At 44.8% G+C, this 20311-nt stretch overlaps 1 protein-coding gene across 3 annotated transcripts in view; it reads left to right on the top strand.

The window, feature by feature from the left end:
• The window catches only part of LOC138480733 (arf-GAP with Rho-GAP domain, ANK repeat and PH domain-containing protein 1-like), a 691830-nt gene that overhangs the window by 241948 nt on the left and 429571 nt on the right, over nt 1-20311 (top strand). For all 3 annotated transcript variants that reach the window (XR_011274121.1, XM_069612452.1, XM_069612453.1), the window contains one exon: nt 19701-19856. Coding sequence is in view for 2 of the 3 variants with exons in the window: in XM_069612452.1 (XP_069468553.1) it covers nt 19701-19856 (156 nt within the window). In the remaining variant the exon portion in view is untranslated. The remainder of the gene's footprint in view (nt 1-19700; nt 19857-20311) is intronic.

Here is a 20311-nt window from a genome sequence, read left to right as displayed (position 1 = left end):
TCTGAGCTGTCTCGCTTTCAAGTGACAAGCCGGTAGTTTGTCCGGCTTATTTCTCTTTCCATAAAAGGACAGTATTAGGTGTATCAAGGGCAGTGTATCAGCCATGGCTCAGGTGATCCAGTGTGAACGTGCCCTTCAGCGATTCCTCCAGTTCATTCATCTGTTAAAACATCCCTCGGTAGACTGTATGCACTTTCATCCTGGGAAGCAATGGCTAAAGAGCATCCCCAGTGACCCGCCTCCAAGGCCTGCCAATTGGGGATCAGGAACATATCGCACCTGGTCTAAATCTCCTTAAACTTGATGATCTGCTTTTCTAGGTCATTCCTATTGGTTGTTCAGACGCGTCATTCTCTTGTGCCCAATTGATAACTTTATATCTAAGGGGCATAGTCAGAGATAATTATGGGCTCAATATAGGAACCTTCTGTCACAAATAGCAGGAGCAAAGTGAGCCGAGATCCATCCATTCTAGAGTGCTGTCTGTGAACATGTTGGAAAAGGGTGCAATTCCTGTCCTGCAGGGCAAGGTCCCTTTTGACGCCAGTGAGGTTCTGCTCTCTCTAGGTTCTCTTCTGTAGATTTATCACTGTACCGTAGGGTTCGGATGTATCCAAGTCAATGTCTCAGACCACGCTGATGTTGCTTCTTGGTATGAGCTCCTTTTTCACACAACTACATAGCTAAAGGCAGTCGACCATGAAAGCCTCCTGTAGAGAATTCGGGGCATAGAGCCTGGCTGCTCTATGCATGCACTCTCCTAGTTTTGCTCTTATCTTGAGGAATCTATTTCTTGAATATTGTTTGATCTCAGATACCACAAAGGGGAATCCCTGTCTATAAATACAGCCAGGGCTGCAGGCTTACGTTTGGATGAGGCAACATTCAGTGACAGTCAGTGTTCTGAGACCATCCATTCCGGAGCATTCCTCCCCATCTCCATAGCCAGAACCTGGGTGTCAGCAGAGATAGAAAGCTTAGGAACCTATGAATTTCAACAGAATTTCCATCCCTCTTGCATGTGGTCAGGAGTCAAGACATCACAAGACAAAGCCAGGGCTCCCTAAGACCCAGTTGGACCATGGGGGAACCCCACCCCACAGTTCGCTCAGTCTGCAGGGACAAACCCCATTTCAATGAGACCACTATCTCTGTTTCCTGGATCTGTGTAGTCAAGACACCCTAAGACTCAGACAGTGGATGTGAAAGAGCCACATTCCTGTGGCTTCCTTGTCACAGTAGCTCCCTGTCATGTTATAAGGAAATCTGAATGGAGAAATACACCTACTCCACATTTAGTAGCCATGCTTACAAGCAGCAGCATTTACCAGACACTCCTACCAGAACCATTCACTCGCACTGCCTGAGGGCCCCGAGATACAAACTCAAGAAAGCCGGCGGCAGCAGCTTTTCTGTCATGGCTGCCAATCTATAGAACACCATGCCAGTAGCTTTAAGAGCAAAATCATCTTCCCACAGCTTCAGATCAAAATCCAAAACCTGGCTCCTCTCTCTTGATCACTAACCTCAAGCCACTTACCACTTTCGTATACCTCTGCTATTCTAACCTTGTAAATATCGAATGCCAGAGTGTGATTTATCTATTCTATCCGAATTATTTATGCATCTTTGCAAAACGGGCCTGGCACTCTGTGCACTTCAAGCAGCTTACCTGTAACTTCGAGATGCCTCGATGCCGTCTTCTACCAATGAAAATCACCGCCTCCTGGATGCCAGTGCAGGCTCGCCTCTGCGGAGGAAAATTTGAAGAATTGGGTACTCCCTATTTTTTATTAACGAGGGGTCGAGTCTGTATTATTGGGAGATTATTCAAACATAAAATGAAAAGCCAGGCCGACTACCTCTCTCTTTTGTTCCTTTTGTGAAAACCTTTTGGTAATCGTAATTATCTGTTTATCTATTGCAACAGATAGATCAGCACATCATCAAAGTACTTTCTTTTACAAAACGTTTAATTTTGATTTCATTATCTCACCAACCATTAAACCACATGTGATCACTTTTTTCAAGAAAACAATATCAACACATTATCTATATTTCAAGCATTGTCAATTCATTGTCACAACATTATACATGTGTTGTAACATATATCACTCATTTTCAAACCGTAGTTTGTGCAAAACTCACGTTTCAATTTTTGATACCGGGGATATGGAACCAATGTTTCATGCACTTTAGCATTTGATAATACAAAGCTAAAGTGTGCAAAGGTATTGCATTCCCTTTTGCTTTCTAATCTAGTCTAGTCAATTATATTGGTCCATCGACACATTTATTAGGAGCAACCTGTTACTCGAGATTCCAAAAGGAGATAGAGAAAAACAAAACAGTAGGTGTTTTCTTTTTTACGTCGACATATGTTTTGGCCTCTGAAACACGTACTGCACCATCTCATGTGATGTCGGTCTCTTAAGTGTAAGGGCCATCTTCAGGACTCAATCATTTCTCAACAATTCTATTCTTCCCCTCATGGATACATGTTCAACATCTAAAATGAAACAATAAAAACTGTTTTAATAAAAATAAAAAGGTTATTGAAAAGAGTCCAGCTGGTCTCTTTGAGATGATGTCTGAGGTATCGTTTAAAAAAATCATACCCCGATTGCTGACCTTGAGTTCACAATGCTAGTTTAGGGGCATTGATATATTGTTTCAAAATCAGGTGTGCATTGCTACCTGTAAAAAACACAGGAGAACCAGCTACTTTATAAAGTGTTTCATCTTTCTCTGGTACCGCCGCTATTAAGCCATTACAAATGAGTGCAAGACATCTTGTCCACTCAATACCTCAAAATGCCTTAACTGCTTTGAAACTAATCTGCTCAAGCCCAGCTGCATTCCCAAAACCGAACACCCCATTCTTCCCTAGTTCAAAACAGACTGGGCGTGACCTCACCCAGCATGTCCTTTCATCTAACAATCCTTGCTCTGGTACCCTGAGCCTTACGTGAGCATGCTGCAAAACATGACTGCTGCCATGGAAGAGAGCGCAAATAGTTCCTAAAAGGCAGGAATGGGTGCAGTTAGCCATAGGGATTAGCAAGGCAATGGGCAATGAATGGGACGGTCTATAACCAAACACTGAAACAACACTGTATCCCTCCTCAAATATCATTCAAGTGTGTGCCCCTCATCAGACACCCTTTTACCTATGCATATATGAATCAGTATTTGAATGCAATAGTTTGGGCTATAATGGGTATTGCAAGCGACACCTAATAGCCCAAACTAAAAACATTCAAAATACATAGTATGACTACTAGACATCATGCCCAAAGGTAACTAGACAGAATTAACCCAAAGGCGAAGGAAACGATGCTCATCACCCCCAAGGTATGTTAATTCAAAGTATAGATCTTTCTAGCTGGAAACATAAACGTGACTCGTACTAATCCTTTGGTCTAATTAACCAGGCACAATATATACATTTAGAAACCCAATAAACAATATTCGGGTATTTAGTGCAAGGCATTTTCCAGTACCCATCCTTGGAGGGTCCAAACAGTCACTCAATAACGTCTAAATTACCTCCTCCATAAAAATACAAAACAAGAGAGAGGCAAGGACACGTCCTTGCCTTACCTTAGTCTAAGGCCTTCTTAAAGTTGAATATAATTTAACCTTACAAAGAACAGTATGCTTCTGGACTAACATAAACAGGCAATAATTCTGATCGACTATATCCTTCCCCTTTTGCAAACCTGGAGACGACTGATGATATCATTGTCTTCGACCCATGACTGGAAATGCTTCACAATGACCTTAGCAAAAGGTTTACTGGAGCTATCCAAAAGTGAGATGATCCGGTAGTTCGCCAGTTGATCTCTCCCTCTCTTTTGGTAAATTGGATGATGAATTCCTGTCCATAGTCTTGAATCTTTAGAACTGGCACCCTGCACGAGCCATCCTTTAGGCTCTGATATGCTGGTTGGCAAGCAGGGGGTCCCATTTACCTTCTTTTTTCGATGTTGAGTCTGCAAGGAGTCATAAACGTGAGGCGGCCAGCTTTGTGAAGGTTTTTAAAAAGATGCAATTTTTATTAACTTAAAAAGATTGGATAAACGCCTCACTATCCCTACCCCGGCGAGGATTTCACTGCCTAAAATAAACAAAAGAAAAACACCCTAACAGAAAGGTTGTTTTCCCTCACATTTATATACACAATAAATCAATAAGGAAATATATGGCAGTTTAACAACAACAAATATAACAGTATATGTCACAACATAATAGCTGCTTTTCTGATAACCTGGGCTTACTTCCCTTCCCCAGATTCAGGAGGTTCTTTCAAATGTTCAAAAATGGTAGGGAAATCCTGTGTCATAACAAAAAGATCCACTTTAGTTGTCTTTCTATTCCAATTTGACAACACAAAGTTCCAACTTGGATTCCAATGATGGTTCACAATTGTTTAACAAAGCTCTCCTCTTTCCACTTGTAGTTAAGCTCTTGAGGCAGCTTCTTGTAATCAACAGTGAATAACGTCTTCAACTTCAAAAGAAATGTCTTTGTCAGGATCTTTTGGCACCACTTTAACTTCAGTACCACTTCATCAAAATAGACATCATTAAAACTATTTCAAAACTTTATTAGCTTCAAAACAAATGTCTTTGTCAGGATATTTTGCCACCACTTCATCATAAGTTTTACCCCACCACAGTACTTTGTTTCCTCCTGGTTTACTCTCATGCTAGGTTTACCACTTCTACAACACTCTGCTCCGGTATATTCCTGCCAGAACAGAACCAATGATTACAAATGCTCCTGGTCTGTTATACTTCCCTGCCAGCCAAGATAAACTACTACAGTTCTCTGTGCGGGTTTTACTCTCCTGCCCGAACAGAACCAATTGGCACAAAGTTTTAGGACCTGGTATACTCCCTTGCCAGGCCCAACTACTACCCCCAAGCACGTCTGTGGTAAGGGTCAACTTCAAAGGTTTTAGAAATGTCTTCTGCTTCACATGTCTTCAAAGAACACACTCAAGAAAGGCTATGCTTCCTTCCTCCTGAACCCCTTTTATCAGAAGGGCAGCCCTCCTGCCAATCTCGTTCCACCTTTTGTATTATTAACCAAATGCTGATAACTTTCTCTTCTTCACGCTTCTTTTGCTCCGTCAATGTGGGTTTGGGACATTCTGTACACCTGGCCAATATTCTTTACACCCACTATTAGGCTCAGTTGTCTCATTTTGGCTTAGGCAACCCTGATTGTTTACCAATTGCAGACATGTGAGACCCTTTTGACTTTGGCAATGATGGTTCAAGTTCACTTCTGGAGATATGGCCCCTTTGTGTGGTTCGCTTTTAGGATAACTCGCTATGCAACAGTCAGCTTCTTTAGGTGCTATCCTGACAGTCTCTTTATGCCAACTGCTTTAGTTACTATCAGCTTGGAATGCGTTACAATCATCAACTTGTTTTTATATCCAAAGTAAAAGACAATGAGCGGGGAGTAACTGGCTGAGGCGCGCTTGGTCTCCGTTGGTTATACAATCGTCTAGTGCAGCAGCGGCCACATAAGAGGACCCCCTAGGCCTATTTATGACAGTATCAGAACTAAAATAGGTGTGTGGCCAAACAGCGCAAAAGATCCCAAAATCAAACAGTTCTTCAATGCTGATGCAAATTGTCAATCTGTTCAAAATCAAAGTAGCATCTGGACAGTTGCATATGATTTATTAGTGTTGCAGCTGACAGGTGTTTGGACCAATCAGTCGTCCTCAAGGCTGTTATAGTTATCCAAACAAACAAATCATTGCACATTTACAAGAAGTTCCATCAATATGCATCGCCAATGTAGATATGGTATGACCCACATAACATACAAAATAAAGTATTGTAGACCAATATTCAAAGTTACATACCGAATCATGTATCAGTGCCAGGCATGGTGGGCAGGAGCAAAGGGATGAGATGATAACGTATTAGAGTTAGTTCCTATCCAGGAAGTCACCCCCATATCACCACACTGTGTGCTCAGGGTGTTACAGTAAGTGGGTGCCTAATAACCTATGTGGTAAACATCAAGTGCCCATTGGCATTAGAATTCACATGACAGTGATGCATTTCTTAACATACCAGAATAATAAGAAAAAGCCATTCCTCATGTATGAAGTGCCAGTTTCAACTCCAAGGTATTGTGAAAAACCCTCAAAATAGGGTACGTTTGTTTTTAACCCCTTGGCAGGATTATCAAAATGTGTGCCTCTTATCGGTGGCAACTACTAGTAAGGTTGGGCCCCTAGTGAGGAAAGGTGAGTATGCATAGGAGATCAAAATGGGAAGGATTAACTCACCAAAATAGTCATGGGCATAATGCAAAACCAAGAAAAAAGAAGAAAAGAAAGAAAGGGATGAATCCCATGAGCATTTGTGTGTGTACTTGAGGCATCAAGTGCAGAAATAGTGCATGAGAGAGTACGATATGATATGATAGGTTATTTATAAAGGCGCTTAATACCCAGAGGTTTCTAAGCGCGGACCCAGGGATCGAACCTGTGGAGCTCCATGTCGGCTTGCTTTCAAGGCGAGCATGTCGCCGGTGAGCGATCCTCCCGTGGGAAGATTCCTTACCCTAATCTTGCTTGTGATAATCACGTTTCAATAAAGTGCTTGAAGGTCGTCCTACCTGGTAGGTCCCATAATTCAAAGTCACTCAAATGGTCACAAGCCCAGCAACAGTCCCTAAAAGTGATAAGGCTAAGGCCAATATGCCTGATGAGTCTCGTCTAATATCATAGCAAGTAAACTGCAACACGGAGCGTGTTGTCCTGCAAGGTCCCCATAAAGAGGCTTACCTTGAAGAGTTGGACATTATGCAGAAGTCTCAATGAGGTCTTGTGGAATTGGTAATGGTTGCAAATGCGGCTCAAACGCCCAATAATATCTATTCAGCATTGAAAAGAAAAAATTGAATTCATACAACGGGCAGTCATGGAGCACTTGTGGTCACAATAGAATAGTGAACTTGCTGGGTTTGGCCAGCTTGTCTGAGTCAGCTCTCTTACGTGGTCCAGCCTCCTCGCCTGCATGGCTTCCCGCGCTGACTGCTTTTAGAGCCCTTGCGGCTTCTCTAGCCATCAGGTGCTCGCTTGCCACCTCTGAACTCTTCACAATGGAGAAAGTCACAGAAAGGTACGCTTCCCATTGCACGACCTCTGCAGCTAACACTTCCCCAGCGATCCGGTGTTCGCCTGCCACCGCTGAACGCTTCACAATGGGGAAAGTCACAGAATGGCACGCTTGCAGCTGCGTGACCTCTGCAGCTGAAAACTCGAGCCCACTCGAACCTCTCAGAACTGGCATCAGTTTCTCTTGCCACTCTGGTCCCGGCATCCGGGCTGTTCCACGATTTCTTCCTCGGCTGCTTCGTGGTGACTCCAATGCTTCGCCATGCACTGCTACTACAACTGCTACTCTCCTGCTGCTGCTGCTTCGGCTGCCTCGCCTTCTTCCACCTTGGTCGTATGTGCTGCACCTGAGGGGGTCCTTTATGCATCTCAGCTCTTCTCTGGTGTCTGTCACCAACCTTAAATGGCATCACTCTGCAACCTTCTGGCTCTGCAGCCCTCTTCTTTGCCTCAGTACTCTGGGAATTCTGGGACTTGAAGTCCCTAGCACAAAAGCCAGTTTTCTCAATAATAATTTCCCCACCAAGTTCCTTCTTCTCCTTAAGCATATTCCTTAAAGGAGTATCAGAAGGAAAACAAGATATATTTGGTTTCACAGAGGATTGAATTTTTTTCCAATCTCAGATGATCGTTTTTAAAGACCTCTCTTTAAGCTTTTCCTGGGACTTATAGGATTTCCTATTTCTGGGAGTGTTATCATTTTTGTGAGAGCTTTTCTCACCCTTAATACATGGCCAGTTATGCTTTTCTTCATTCACATTATTACCATTAACTTTACGGAGTACCCGTTCTCTTGGACAACATGCCATTACATGTACTGGCATTAATGACATTCCCTTCCTGCAGGTAGACAAGTACCACATCTCATCCCATGAAGTCCTTCTGTTTCCATGGGGCCTTCTCCTCCCAGGTGATCCTCTCTGCTAACACCGCCCCCAGCGCCAGGATCAGGAAACGTCTGCCTTTCCATGGCCACCTGAGAGGAGACTTTAGGTAGGGTTTTTGTGAGGACTCCATAGGATTCATCACAAGTCATTCAAGGTAAAGGCAATGTTATTGTACACCTTGATGAAAGACCGGCAATACCCAGTGAGACTAAAGAATTCCCTTACCGGGGCCTGAGTAGGAGGAATGTCCAAACCTTTACACCTTTGCCTGACTTCACTGTACCCTGCACTATTTGCCACTTGGATACCTTGATAGTCAAGCCAGCATTCTTGCATGGCCTGAAGCACCTGCCTCAGATGGGATAGATTGTCTTTTCTGATATGGCTGAAGACAGAAACATTGGGGGTCATTACAAGGTAGGAGGTAACCATGCCGCTATTAGCGGCATGGCTACCCCCTTACCATGTACCGGGTCCGGGTTCCATGAATGAGGAATTACCTGGTCATTCCGACCTTGGAGGACCCGGTAATTCCTCATTCAAGGAACCCATCCCCATTCCCATTCGAGCCCCTATAGGGCACAATGGGAATGGAGAGGGTGCTAACAACGGGCCCGTTAACAACAAGCCCGTTGTTAGCACCCTGGTCTGCTCGCGGGACCTGCTAAGGGCGCCTGGTAAAACCAAGCGTCCTTCGCGGGTGCCCGCGAGCAGACTCGTAATGAGGCGGTAAGGGGTTGACGGCTCTGGCACCTTTACCGGCGCCGTTAACCCCTTACCGCCTCACTCGGAATGACCCCCATTATCTAGATAGGCAACGCTAAAGTCCTCTAACCCAGATAGGACCTGATTCACCATCCTCTGAAAGGCAGCATGACCCCTTCCTTTATCCAAAAGGCATGAAAGTAAACTAATAATGGCATGGGGTGTAAAATTAGATCTCTTTTGCCCTGTCAGTCAAGCCGACCCATTTGCACCTGGCAATGAGGTCAAGGGTACTCTTGTACGTGGCAGCACCCACCCTATCAATTAGTTCATGTGCTCTATGTAGGGATGAGCATTTGCCTTGGTAACAAAATTGAACCCTCTGTAATCCACACAAATGTGGACTGCAGTGTTCTCTTTGCTGGACATCTGAGGTGTCTGCACCCTGAGGCTAGCCATGGAGTATGGTATTCCTCGATTACCCCGCCGGTCCACTTCTTGGAGACTTCCTACTTGATAGTTTACCTCATATAATGTGTCATTTGCCGAATTCTGTTTTTGGCTGGCTTGCTGTCTCGTCAGTTTCAATGTCATTAACACACCAGTCTGTGCAACCTGGAGTACGCACAAATAACTGGCCTAGGAGCCGCAAATAGTCTAGCAGTGTCTGTTCTGTGAAGTCAGAGGTGATGTGTTCTTTTTCTACATACCAGTCTGTGGCTTCTGTGTGTAGCAGATCTCAGTGGGCATCCATCTACTCACTCGATGTCTGTCACCAGAGCTAGCATCAAATCATCCCTGTTGTAATGAGGGTTGTACAACCGGTTCATGTGAAAGACCCTGTGCTCTTGCTTAAGAGTCTTTGTATCAGTGACCTAGTTAACCTCACTGACCCTTTGAAGGTACTGTGAGGGGTCAGAAAAGTGAGGCAGATAACTTGTTAAAGCTTTTCACAAGATGCCATTTTATTAACTGAAAAGGGTTGGATAAATGCCTCACTATCCCCAACCTAACTAGGATTCACTGCCTATCAAAATATCTAAAGATGGGGAGCAGGTGCAAGTGGATCAAGGTCACCTGGCCTAAGCCCCGCTCACCTGGTGCCTTCCTAGTTGCTGCTCTTTTTCCCACTTAGCAAGCCCTACCCACCTGGTGCCTTCCTAGTTGCTGCTCTTTTTCCCACTTAGCAAGCCCTACCCACCTGGTGCCTTCCTGGTTGCTGCACTTTTTCCCTACTTAAGGAGCCCTCCAGCCTCCTTTCCTTTGCAGATGGGGAGCAGGTGCAAGTTGATCTAGGTCACCTGGCCTAAGTCCCGCTCACCTGGTGCCTTCCTAGTTGCTGCTCTTTTTCCCACTTAGCAAGCCCTACCCACCTGGTGCCTTCTTGGTTGCTGCTCTTTTTCCCTACTTAAGGAGCCTTCCAGCCTCCTTTCTTTTGCAGATGGGGAGCAGGTGCAGTGGATCTAGGTCACCTGGCTAAGACCCGCTCACCTGGTACCTTCCTAGTTGCTGCTCTTTTTCCCCACTTAGCAAGCCCTGCCCACCTGGTGCCTTCCTGGTTGCTGCTCTTTTTCCCTACTGAAGGAGCCCTCCAGCCTCCTTTCCTTTGCAGATGGGGAGCAGGTGCAAGTGGATCTAGGTCACCTAGCCTAAGCCCTGCCCACCTTCTTAGCCCTGCCTCTTCCTTCCTGCTCTTATCTCTTAGATCAAGGGCATCTCTCGCCCGGGCGTCCGAAGTGAAGGGCAGACAAAGGGAAGGGAAATTCCTGTTTGGACCTGTTTGGACCAGGAGGTCCCAGGGCCAGACAGCAGGTAAGCATGCATCAACATGTGTTTACTCCCTCTGTCCCCACAGGCCATCCCCACCATCATCAGGCAACGCCAACGTCAACTTCTCCGGTGCTGGGGTGAGGACAGGTGCTGCGTGGCACAGTAAGTTGTGCAAGTTGTGTAACGGTGCCTGCCTCTTGTATTTTGCTGCCACCTCCCCCCACTGTTGTATGCATGTGATGCATGTGTGCCTGCCACTTGTATTTTGCTGCCCCCCTGTGGTATGCATGCAATGCCTGTATGCTTAAATCCTTCATCTTGCTGTCTCACCCACTCCCCGCTGCCCCCAAGGCAGTCCTCTCCTGCTATCCCCCCTGCATCAACTATCCCTCCCTGCCCATTGTGGGAGTTTGTATTGACACATTATGGTTACACCATCACCGCCTTGTTGCTGATGCTTTGATTTGACTTTTGGACTCATGCGACTCATGTTGGTTCACCCATCTCGAATCTCGTCGTTCTCAGGCTGGACTTCCTTAAGCATCATCTTAATAATGCTGGCCATGAGTCATGTGGTGCCCATCTACGACTTGAATCCTGGCTTGCACTTGCTGATCTCTTGCAACATTATGTGTTCAGTACTGACCTCTGCAACTTGATGTGCTCTCTCCACTTGCTTATGTGCTCTATAACACTGTATGTCACCGGCTTTGCTTCTTCCTCTCTTTCACCACTCTCACTACTTCTCAGTCTTCTCTTCCTCTGTCTGTCTTTTCCCTCTCTCCTCTCCCCCTCCCCTCACTATATTCTATGCACTTACCCTATCAAAATTGTTGTCAGACCTAGTATGATAATTGCTTGTTTGTCCCCCCTCACCTTTTGTCAATGTTCATCACTACAGAAATGTCAGGCCTAGTACGATAGTCACTTGTTTTGTTCCTGTCCTCCCCTCCACCCCTCCCCCTCCCTCACCTTTTGTCATTCCCCTGCACTACCAGAAATGTCGTCAGGCCTAGTACAATAGTCGTTGTCTGTCTCAGCACCTACCCACCACCCTCCTTATCATTGTCAAACACTTGAACTATATGAAATGTCGTCAGGCCTAGTACGATAGTTAATTTCACATTCTTAATGTCTCATTTTCCCTTGCTCCCTCCCTTGCCTTGTAGCACTTAGAAACGCATGTGTGTATAGATGCTATACAAATAAAATATCAATAAAGGAAACACTCTAATAAAAATAATATGTCCCCAGACTTATACATACATCCAGCACATAAAGGGCATATCTAGCAATTCAATTATAACAGAAATAACAGTTAACACAGAGCTATTAAATGTATATCCTTGTAACGTGGGTCACATCCCGTTCTCCAGATTCAAAGCAAGAGTTCCAATCTAAAGTTCACAGTATCAAAATTCCACTTTTTGACCAAGTTTTAACTATCCAGTTCTTCTTGTTCCAAAAGACATCAACTTGGTTTTAGGCAACAATTCAATTAGACGACACATCTTTATCTCTCCACTTGTAGAAAAGAGTTCAACACTACTTCTTTGGGAATCAAAACATTTCTACAATTCATCTAGATCAAGAACAATGTTTGTCAGGATGATTTATCAACATTTCACAAATGAGTGGGCTTGCCACTTCTTCTTCACTGACTTTAACCACACCACAGTACTGAAAATGACTTCTTCCTGGTTCACTAACTTGCCAAGAATACCACTACAAGGTCACTGCTCTGGTATACTCTCCTGCCAGGACTAAAAGCTTCTAACACTGCTCCATGTACTTCTGTGCTAAAGTTAACTTCAAACTATTTGGTAAAATCTTCGACTTTCAACAAGATCAAAAGTGATGATTTCTTCTGAGAAGACAAGATACACATTGGTGCTATTTGTACCACCCTTTTGATTACCACATGCAATGCAGGTTATGCTCCTCTCCTCTTGAAAGATTCCTATCAGGATGGCTTCTCTCCTGCCACTCTGCTTTTCCCTTCTTCACATCAAACAATGGTTAACAATGGCTCTCTAGCACACTTGTTCTTCTTTGGCTTAGACAATGGTTGTTGGAGTATTTTCCAACTATTACCTCTTCCTCACTTTGGCAACAAAGGTTATAATTCGATTGCTTCAACTTTACCCCTTCTTGGCTTTGACAATGTGGGTTATTGTTAGTTTACTTAAAAATGTCTCTTTCTGGACTTTGGTAATAACGTTGGCTTTCAGGGTAACAATTATAACCTTTCCTTTCTTGTCTGTTCAAAAAGTTCTTATCGCTCCACTTCAACTTCTTACATCAGTTCAGTATTCAAAATAAGCACTAGGGGCCAGCGGGCGGATAGGGAGTGTTCCGGGGTTACCTATTATTGGTAAACTCACTGGTTGCCTCATATGTGTCAGTTTGCTCCGCTGCCAGTGTGCTTTCTGTTTCCTCTGTCACTTCCTGCACGGCCAACTTCTCCGGTCTGCTTCCCACGGCCCGTGCGGGCTGGAAAAGGAGCGTTCCTTGCTCCAGGACCACTCTGGTGCTCGCCTGCCACCTGAGCACACTTCTTTAGGGAGAAAGCTTTTCAATACAACGCTAACCCCCCCCGCCCCCCGTACAACCTCTGCATACAAGACCATCAAGGGGAAAGCTTTCAACAACGCTTCCCGGCACGCAACCTCTGCATACAAAGCCATCAAAGGTAGAGCCTCGCTCAGGATGGGCATCCTCTCACTGGGGAGTGGCGGCTTTGGCGTCTCAGCTTTCCTTTGTCTTTTGCTGCAACTGCAGCCCGGAGCCACATCAATCACTCCACCTTCTGCTGCTTCTGCTACTTCCCTTGGCCTGCACCTGAGAGGGTCTTATATACTGAAAAGTCCTGGTCAGATGTGGGTCATTAGAACAACTAGACTGCATAGAGAAGTCCAGTGCCTCTGAGTCCCTCTTCCTCGTCCCAGTACTTTGGGCATTGTGGGACTTGAAGTCCCCAATGTTCAAGTTACCACTTTTATTCTGAATCTCATTTCCAACTTTACTCTGATTATAGAAAGAGTTTTAAAATGACTTAATGTTTGGTTTGAACTTAAAGGACAGTTAATTTAATCAGAAAGTAAGATGTTATTTTTCTGATGTCCACATCTATCCTTTTCCTGTTGGCAACTTTGGAAGGGGATGTCTTTCTCTTAATAAGTGATGGATTCAGCTTTATGGGAGAATCAAGTTTACAAGTAGCCAGAGTATTACTATTCTGTTTCTTATGTGCATTATTACAGTTTTCACAACCAAACAGATGGATAACTTTGGCCGAGTAAAAATAAGGGCGCCTGGCGGAGTCCTGATCTACCCAGGAGGGTACGTATATAATAATCAAAAATAATCAGGATGTGAAATCCTACAAAAAGCAAGCTACGGTTCTGAACAAAAGTGTTTATTTCAGAAAACCACAGGTGTTATTGTTCAATTAGTTTACATAGCTTTCGATAAGCACGAAAAGCTCAAAAATAATGGACAAGAGTGATTGAGTTTTGTGGAAATACAGAATGAGTATTAACCTCTTTTGTGTTGAGGTACAGAGTTCCACCTAAGGGCACAGTGGTATACAACAGTAAGAAGAACATATATTTATACAGTAGTGCACCCGGGACATAGGGTGGTCCAGGGCATCGTAAACACGGGGTGTACACAACATAATCTACAAGACACATGAAAAAGGGTATTTGCAGTTGTGTCCCTAAGGATCGACACAGGTGTGTTTCGGCCAGGAAGGCAGAATTGTTGCGTGGATGGTATTGGCCTTCTTCAGGATGAGCACCAAATGTGGTGTAGTCCATTTTATCTGCGAATGGAGAAGGATTTGTGAGGATCTCAGGGTCTAATTGTATTATTTATAGTTTCATAAATGAGGCCTAGTGTTGCCATGTCAAAGGACAGCTTACCTGCTGCTGTGGTAGCAGTAGTGATGCTGTACAGAACCATCCAAGGATTAATGCTGGATGGTTGGTGCGAAACTGCACTTGGGGGAGCTAGTTTCTAGTACTTTTTGTATACTTTCTGCATCATTGACTCTCGCAGTGCCGTACCACATGATTAGGCACCACATGTCCCAGCATCCATAGCGCCTCTCACTAGTTCCTGTCCGCCGCCATGATCGCCCTCAGTGTTCACCAGTGCCTCCACTAGACCAGGCACTACATGTCCCAGCATCTTTAGCATTTCTAGTAGTTTCAGTCCTCCACGGAGACCGTTGCCAGTTTCCATTCGCGGAACGGCTCAGACTACTCCCATTGGTCCAAGCACCTCTCGCACCCGTGCCATTGGCCCAGGCGCCACACTGAGACTAGCTTATTAGCCAAGCTGGTTCTGCTTGGATGTTACAGCTACCATTACAGCAGCAGATCCCCCGACGACGCACGTTGCTCTCACGGCTTGTGGTAAGTGCACAAATCTAGCTGTCACACATCCAGAGGCTTAGCTCCCTGTACTATTCCGTTTACTCACTCACGGGAAGTCTTTGATAGCGGAACCACCTCCTTCACCATATGGATCCACTATTATCATTTTGTGTACATAATACACAGCAAGCTCTTGTTGCTATTTGGCCCCTCCAGCGCACTGTGATCCATCAGAGGTACACAGACATACCACCAGTTTGGACGCACCTTTCCAACATAGGCACCATGTTTGCGCTATTTTAAAACCAATTTGTCCTCACACAATGGGGCGGGAACACCCCTCACTCCCTAGTTCACTTAAGGCAACAGTTGACACCACGTCGCCAACACGCCCTGGAGCGTTTATGCACGTATGGTATTTACCATTACACAAACGTCCTACATTGTTAACTAGACCAGGGACACCCTCACCCTAGTTTTAGATGTTTGAATCGATGCCTCAAACTCACTTACAATATTGTTTTTTACAGACGAGGGACCTTCCTAGGCCCTCCTCTAGCCAATAGGACCCTGACCAAATCGATACCTCAGGAACCCACGGCTCCCCCGAGTGCAGTTTCACACCAACCATCCAGCACTAATCCTTGGATGGTTCTGTACAGCATCACTACTGCTACCACAGCAGCAGGTAAGCTGTCCTTTGACATGGCAACACTAGGCCTCATTTATAAAACTATAAATAACACAATTAGACCATGAGATCCTCACAAATCCTTCTCTATTCGCAGATAAAATGGACTACACCACATTTGGTGCTCATCCTGAAGAAGGCCAATACCATCCAGGCAACAATTCTGCCTTCCTGGCCGAAACACACCTGTGTCGATCCTCAGTGACACAACTGCAAACACCCTTTTTCATGTATGTCTTGTAGATTATGTTGTATACACCCCGTGTTTACGATGCCCTGGACCACCCTATGTCCCGGGTGCACTACTGTATAAATATATGTTCTTCTTACTGTTGTATACCACTGTGCCCCTAGGTGGAACTGTGTACCTCAACACAAAAGAGGTTAATACTCATTCTGTATTTACACAAAACTCAATCACTCTTATCCGTTCTTTTTGAGCTTTTCGTGCTCATCGAAAGCTATGTAAACTAATTGAACAATAACACGTGTGGTTTTCTGAAATAAACTCTTTTGTTCAGAACCGTAGCTTGCTTTTTGTAGGATCTCACATCCTGATTATTTTTGATTATTATATAACTTTGGGCGAGGAAACGTCACTCTGACAACACGCCATTGCATATTCTGGCTTTATTGAAATCTCTCCCTCTGAGGAAGACAAATAGAACGTCTCTCCAACTGAGTCCTCCTATTCCCTTGGGGCTCTTCTCCTCCCAGGGGATCCTCCCGGCTAATACCACCCCAGGGTCTTTGTGAGAACTCCTCAGGATTCATACCAGTACTGTGTAGGGTTCAGTCCACTAATCCCAAAGTGTGTTGGGTTTTACAGATTCAACCACTGAAACTAACTGGACGTTAGTGTTGTTTTCCGGTCATGCCAATGCTTCATCTATTCCTGACTGGCCTTCAAATATTTTCTGGGACCGTTTCATGTACTGAGACATTTTCATTTTAGACCTTAACCCAAGCGCATTATCTACTGTTCTGAGTAGGACGTTTAGGGGTTACCCTCCTATCCTTCTTTCCCTAAACAGAAGTTCAAAAGAACTGAACCCTTCATTGTTCTATGGCACCTTCCTATAGGCAAACCATAACCATGGCAGGAGAATATCCCACATTTTCCTTGGATGCTTTTCTCCACAAGATCATTGATTTGGGGATGGAAAGCTGTAAATAACTTATGTCACTCTACACTCCTCCAATATTCACTACATATATGTAGATATGAAGTTGTTTCCCATCTCAGAAATTACTTCTTGGGGAAACCCACATGAAAGAACATCCCAATCAGAGCCTTCATGGGTTTCGATGCTTCACATCCATTACCAACCCAATAGAAACCTGCAATCAGGCACCACTTTCCTCCTTGTGTTCCCTCCCTTCAAATTCACAAGAATAATGGGATCCTTCTCTGTCCATGCTCCCTTAATCTGGAACACAATTCCTCTTAACATCCGCCATATAGACGATCACCTTGCCTTCCGGAGGGCCCTCAAGACCTGGCTCCACCCCCCAACATCCTGACAAACCCATGCCTCTTTGGGCTAATTATCCACCTCACCGGTAGGCTGGGCAGCAATGAATCCGCCATGAAATGTACTGAGTGACAGAGAGAATAAACTCCAGCAGACCACCGGACAGAATCCACGCCAAGAAACCAGCCAGGATGCACGGCTATGTATCACACTCCATGCTTATGGAAGATAGCCAAAGTAATGGCACCCACTTGCATGCATATGCTATCATACACTACTTAACACACATTTCACAACAACTCTGCCATAAGAATGCAGCTATCCCCCGCGACAAATGTTTGGTCTAGCTAGACACATAAAGTCTCCTGCACTTGCATACTCTCCAGACTACCTCACAGCATCCATCCAAATGCCAGCTCGACATGGGGAATTACTAGGGACTTGGCCACCACTACCCACCTTCGCATTGGCTAAAATTATACTCTTCTTTTCTAGGAAAGCTGACGAGCCATGTGACTGCAATTTTCCCTCCAGATGTTTGGGGGGCTTTCTTGGTTGAGGAGTGAGGCCCATTTTGATCGTTTTTTTCTCTTAGCCATTCTCTTCTGATTGTGGTCTTTGCATTTGCATTCCTTTGAAGGACAGGGAGGTCAGTTGCAATCAGAGATGACTTCCAATAACACATTTGCAGATGGCAGAGGCATTCCCCTGAAGGTGCATTGTATAATGGCACAAAGATAAGAAGTGGTGAGCCAGCTTTGTGAATCTGGCTCATTTTGTTTAGCGTGTGTAGGCAAGGTTGCGTAAAGTCAAGTAATAGTCTCATTGCAGATTTCCAAATGTGAAAAGGAAAGCCTGGGCAAATGGTTAACAATGGTTGCCCTTAAATGCACCAACACCTTTTAAATGGTTTGCTTCTTTCTTCGCACCTACCTCCTCCAAACTTGAGGTTTAGAAACTTCTCCTATTTAGCCAATATCTTTCAGTTTAAGATTGAGTCAGCTGACGGTTTTTACTTTATGATGTCTTGATTTTCTTAATACATTTTATCTGGAAAATTAATTTGGGATATATGTAATTATCTTTCTATTTGGATTTGCTTGTGCCCAGATCGTTGTGGTTTCACTTTATGTGTGGGATAAAGTACCCGGTCCCACGCTATCAACCATTTCCTTCTATTTGGTTACTGCAGTATCGTTTTTGCGTAAGGTAGGCAGTATTTTATTTCTTATATGCTGTGTGAAAAACCTGATGGTTTTTCCCTTCCCACTCGTGGGGGACCTTACAACAGGTGGCAAGGGGAGGGCCATTGCTTTGGATCCGGACCTTGGAGTGGACTAGCAATGGAGGATCACCTGGGTGGAGGGTCCCTTGGGATTGGGGAGGGATTACCCGAGGGTGAGACATGGTATCCCCCCTTTTCCAATGACCCCCTACCCGACATTGCCCTTAGCCTACTGTGGGCCAGACCCCTAGTGTCACACAGACAATGTTTTCCTGTCTTAATAACAGTACGCCAGAAAAACATACACTAAAAATAACTCTTCTCTTTCTTTGAATGTCTCGCTAATGAGGCCAGGCGAAGTCAGGCACTTGACTACGATTACAAACACTTGAAACCAATTGAGAACCGAACTAGGTATAAAAGCTGGAACTTGGAGCATGGAAAGGGGCACGGAAAGGAGCACGGAAAGCCAAGGGCGAGTTCAAGAAGTTGATCCTTGTCTATTAGCTGCTGGGTTAGTCTCCCTTTATACACCTGCAGCCCCTTGGCAGGCTGAAGGTGTGAAAATCTGATTGGCCCTGCCTGACCATAAGTCGAGGGACAAGCCTGACCCTCACAGTTCCTTGCAGGCACCTTCTTCGTCCCAGTGCCAAAGTGGTGAAAAGAGGTAAGCATCATCCCTCTGTTTCCTCTTCTTTGTCTCAGTACTGTCAGATGGTGTATGTGAAAAATGGGGGAAACTTGCTTGTAATAGCCCATAAAAGTTGGCGGAGGGTTAGGTGGACTGTTACAAGAGAAAGGGTGTTACCATGACTCACCCAAGGGTACCCCATTCCTCAAAGACCCTCCACCCAGGTGATCCTCCCTCGCTTATCACACCCGGGTCAGTTTCCAAGCGTGATGGACTTTCCTTGGCCAGCTCCGCAAAGGATCCAAGGGGAATAGGAGTGACAATACAATCAGGTTTCTCACACTGTAAAGTGTCACAAAAAACAGTTTTACAAGCAAGCAATTTTCAAACCATGTAATGTATTTAATTCAGGGCTGCAGTGACAGCTGGAATTGTGCATTGTGGTGGCTCAAGCAGCCAGCATTGTGACATGACAACTGGAGTGTAATACATTTATTACATAGCAGTAGTGATGTCATGTTCGTATTACAGGTCAGTCGTGATGTCACACCTAGCTTATAATAAGAACATTATTTCCAGGCTCATTATATGGATAGTGCCGGCTGCCATGTATTATAAAGACAATTGTATTCCTACTTGCAGCAATATTGGGCCTTTCATTGGTATTCACATGTCAGTTAGTATGTTTGGTTTCTTTACTTGCTCTTGGCTTGTGTTAATGATTTGACTTGTAGGTATCCAACGTATGTTGTCTTTTACTGCTTCTCTTTCGACCCTTCAGTGAATCAGGAAGCCAGTTCACTTTTGCCAGAGCCAAGCGCCGCAGCGTCACAGAGTGGTACCTGCCCATTATGACGGAAGAGCCGTTCCATTACCTTGCGCCCAGAACTGCCCCGATTGACCAGCGTGGCTTCCTGGAGATGTGGCATGGCAAGAAGTAAGCTTGCATGAGAAAACCAATGCAGTACATGTTTTCCCCCAGTTGATCCCATCTTAAATAGCATCTGCTTCATCAAAACATTTGAAATAAATGATATCCTTATAAATATTCAGTTCCAATTGACCTCAGACAAGTACCATAAATTGACTAGTATCCTTGCCTTCTCTGATCCTGGCCTCCCTGTAAGGGATTCAGTCACACAATGAATGCATACAATGAAATCTCCTAGAAAGAAAAATGACTGGGGAGCATGAGGGCACTTCCAATGGTGAAGGGGATGAGGTTCTACAGTATTTGGGTGCAGATCGCTCATGCATGCTGTATGGGCTTTCTTCTTTTTTGATGCTCTTGTCTTGCCAGGCCTTGACTGGCCACCAGGGATGGTGAGTTTGTCTGCCGGGTAGGGAGCGTGCATGGTGAAAGATTTTTATAAAGTGCAGCTGGTGTTGATG

This window comes from Ambystoma mexicanum, chromosome 5p (genome assembly GCF_040938575.1).
Source record: "Ambystoma mexicanum isolate Mex_15411 chromosome 5p, UKY_AmexF1_1, whole genome shotgun sequence".
Lineage (NCBI taxonomy): Eukaryota > Metazoa > Chordata > Amphibia > Caudata > Ambystomatidae > Ambystoma > Ambystoma mexicanum.
The sequence above is the reverse complement of the archived record's forward strand: the minus strand, read 5'-3'. Positions and strand labels throughout refer to the sequence as shown.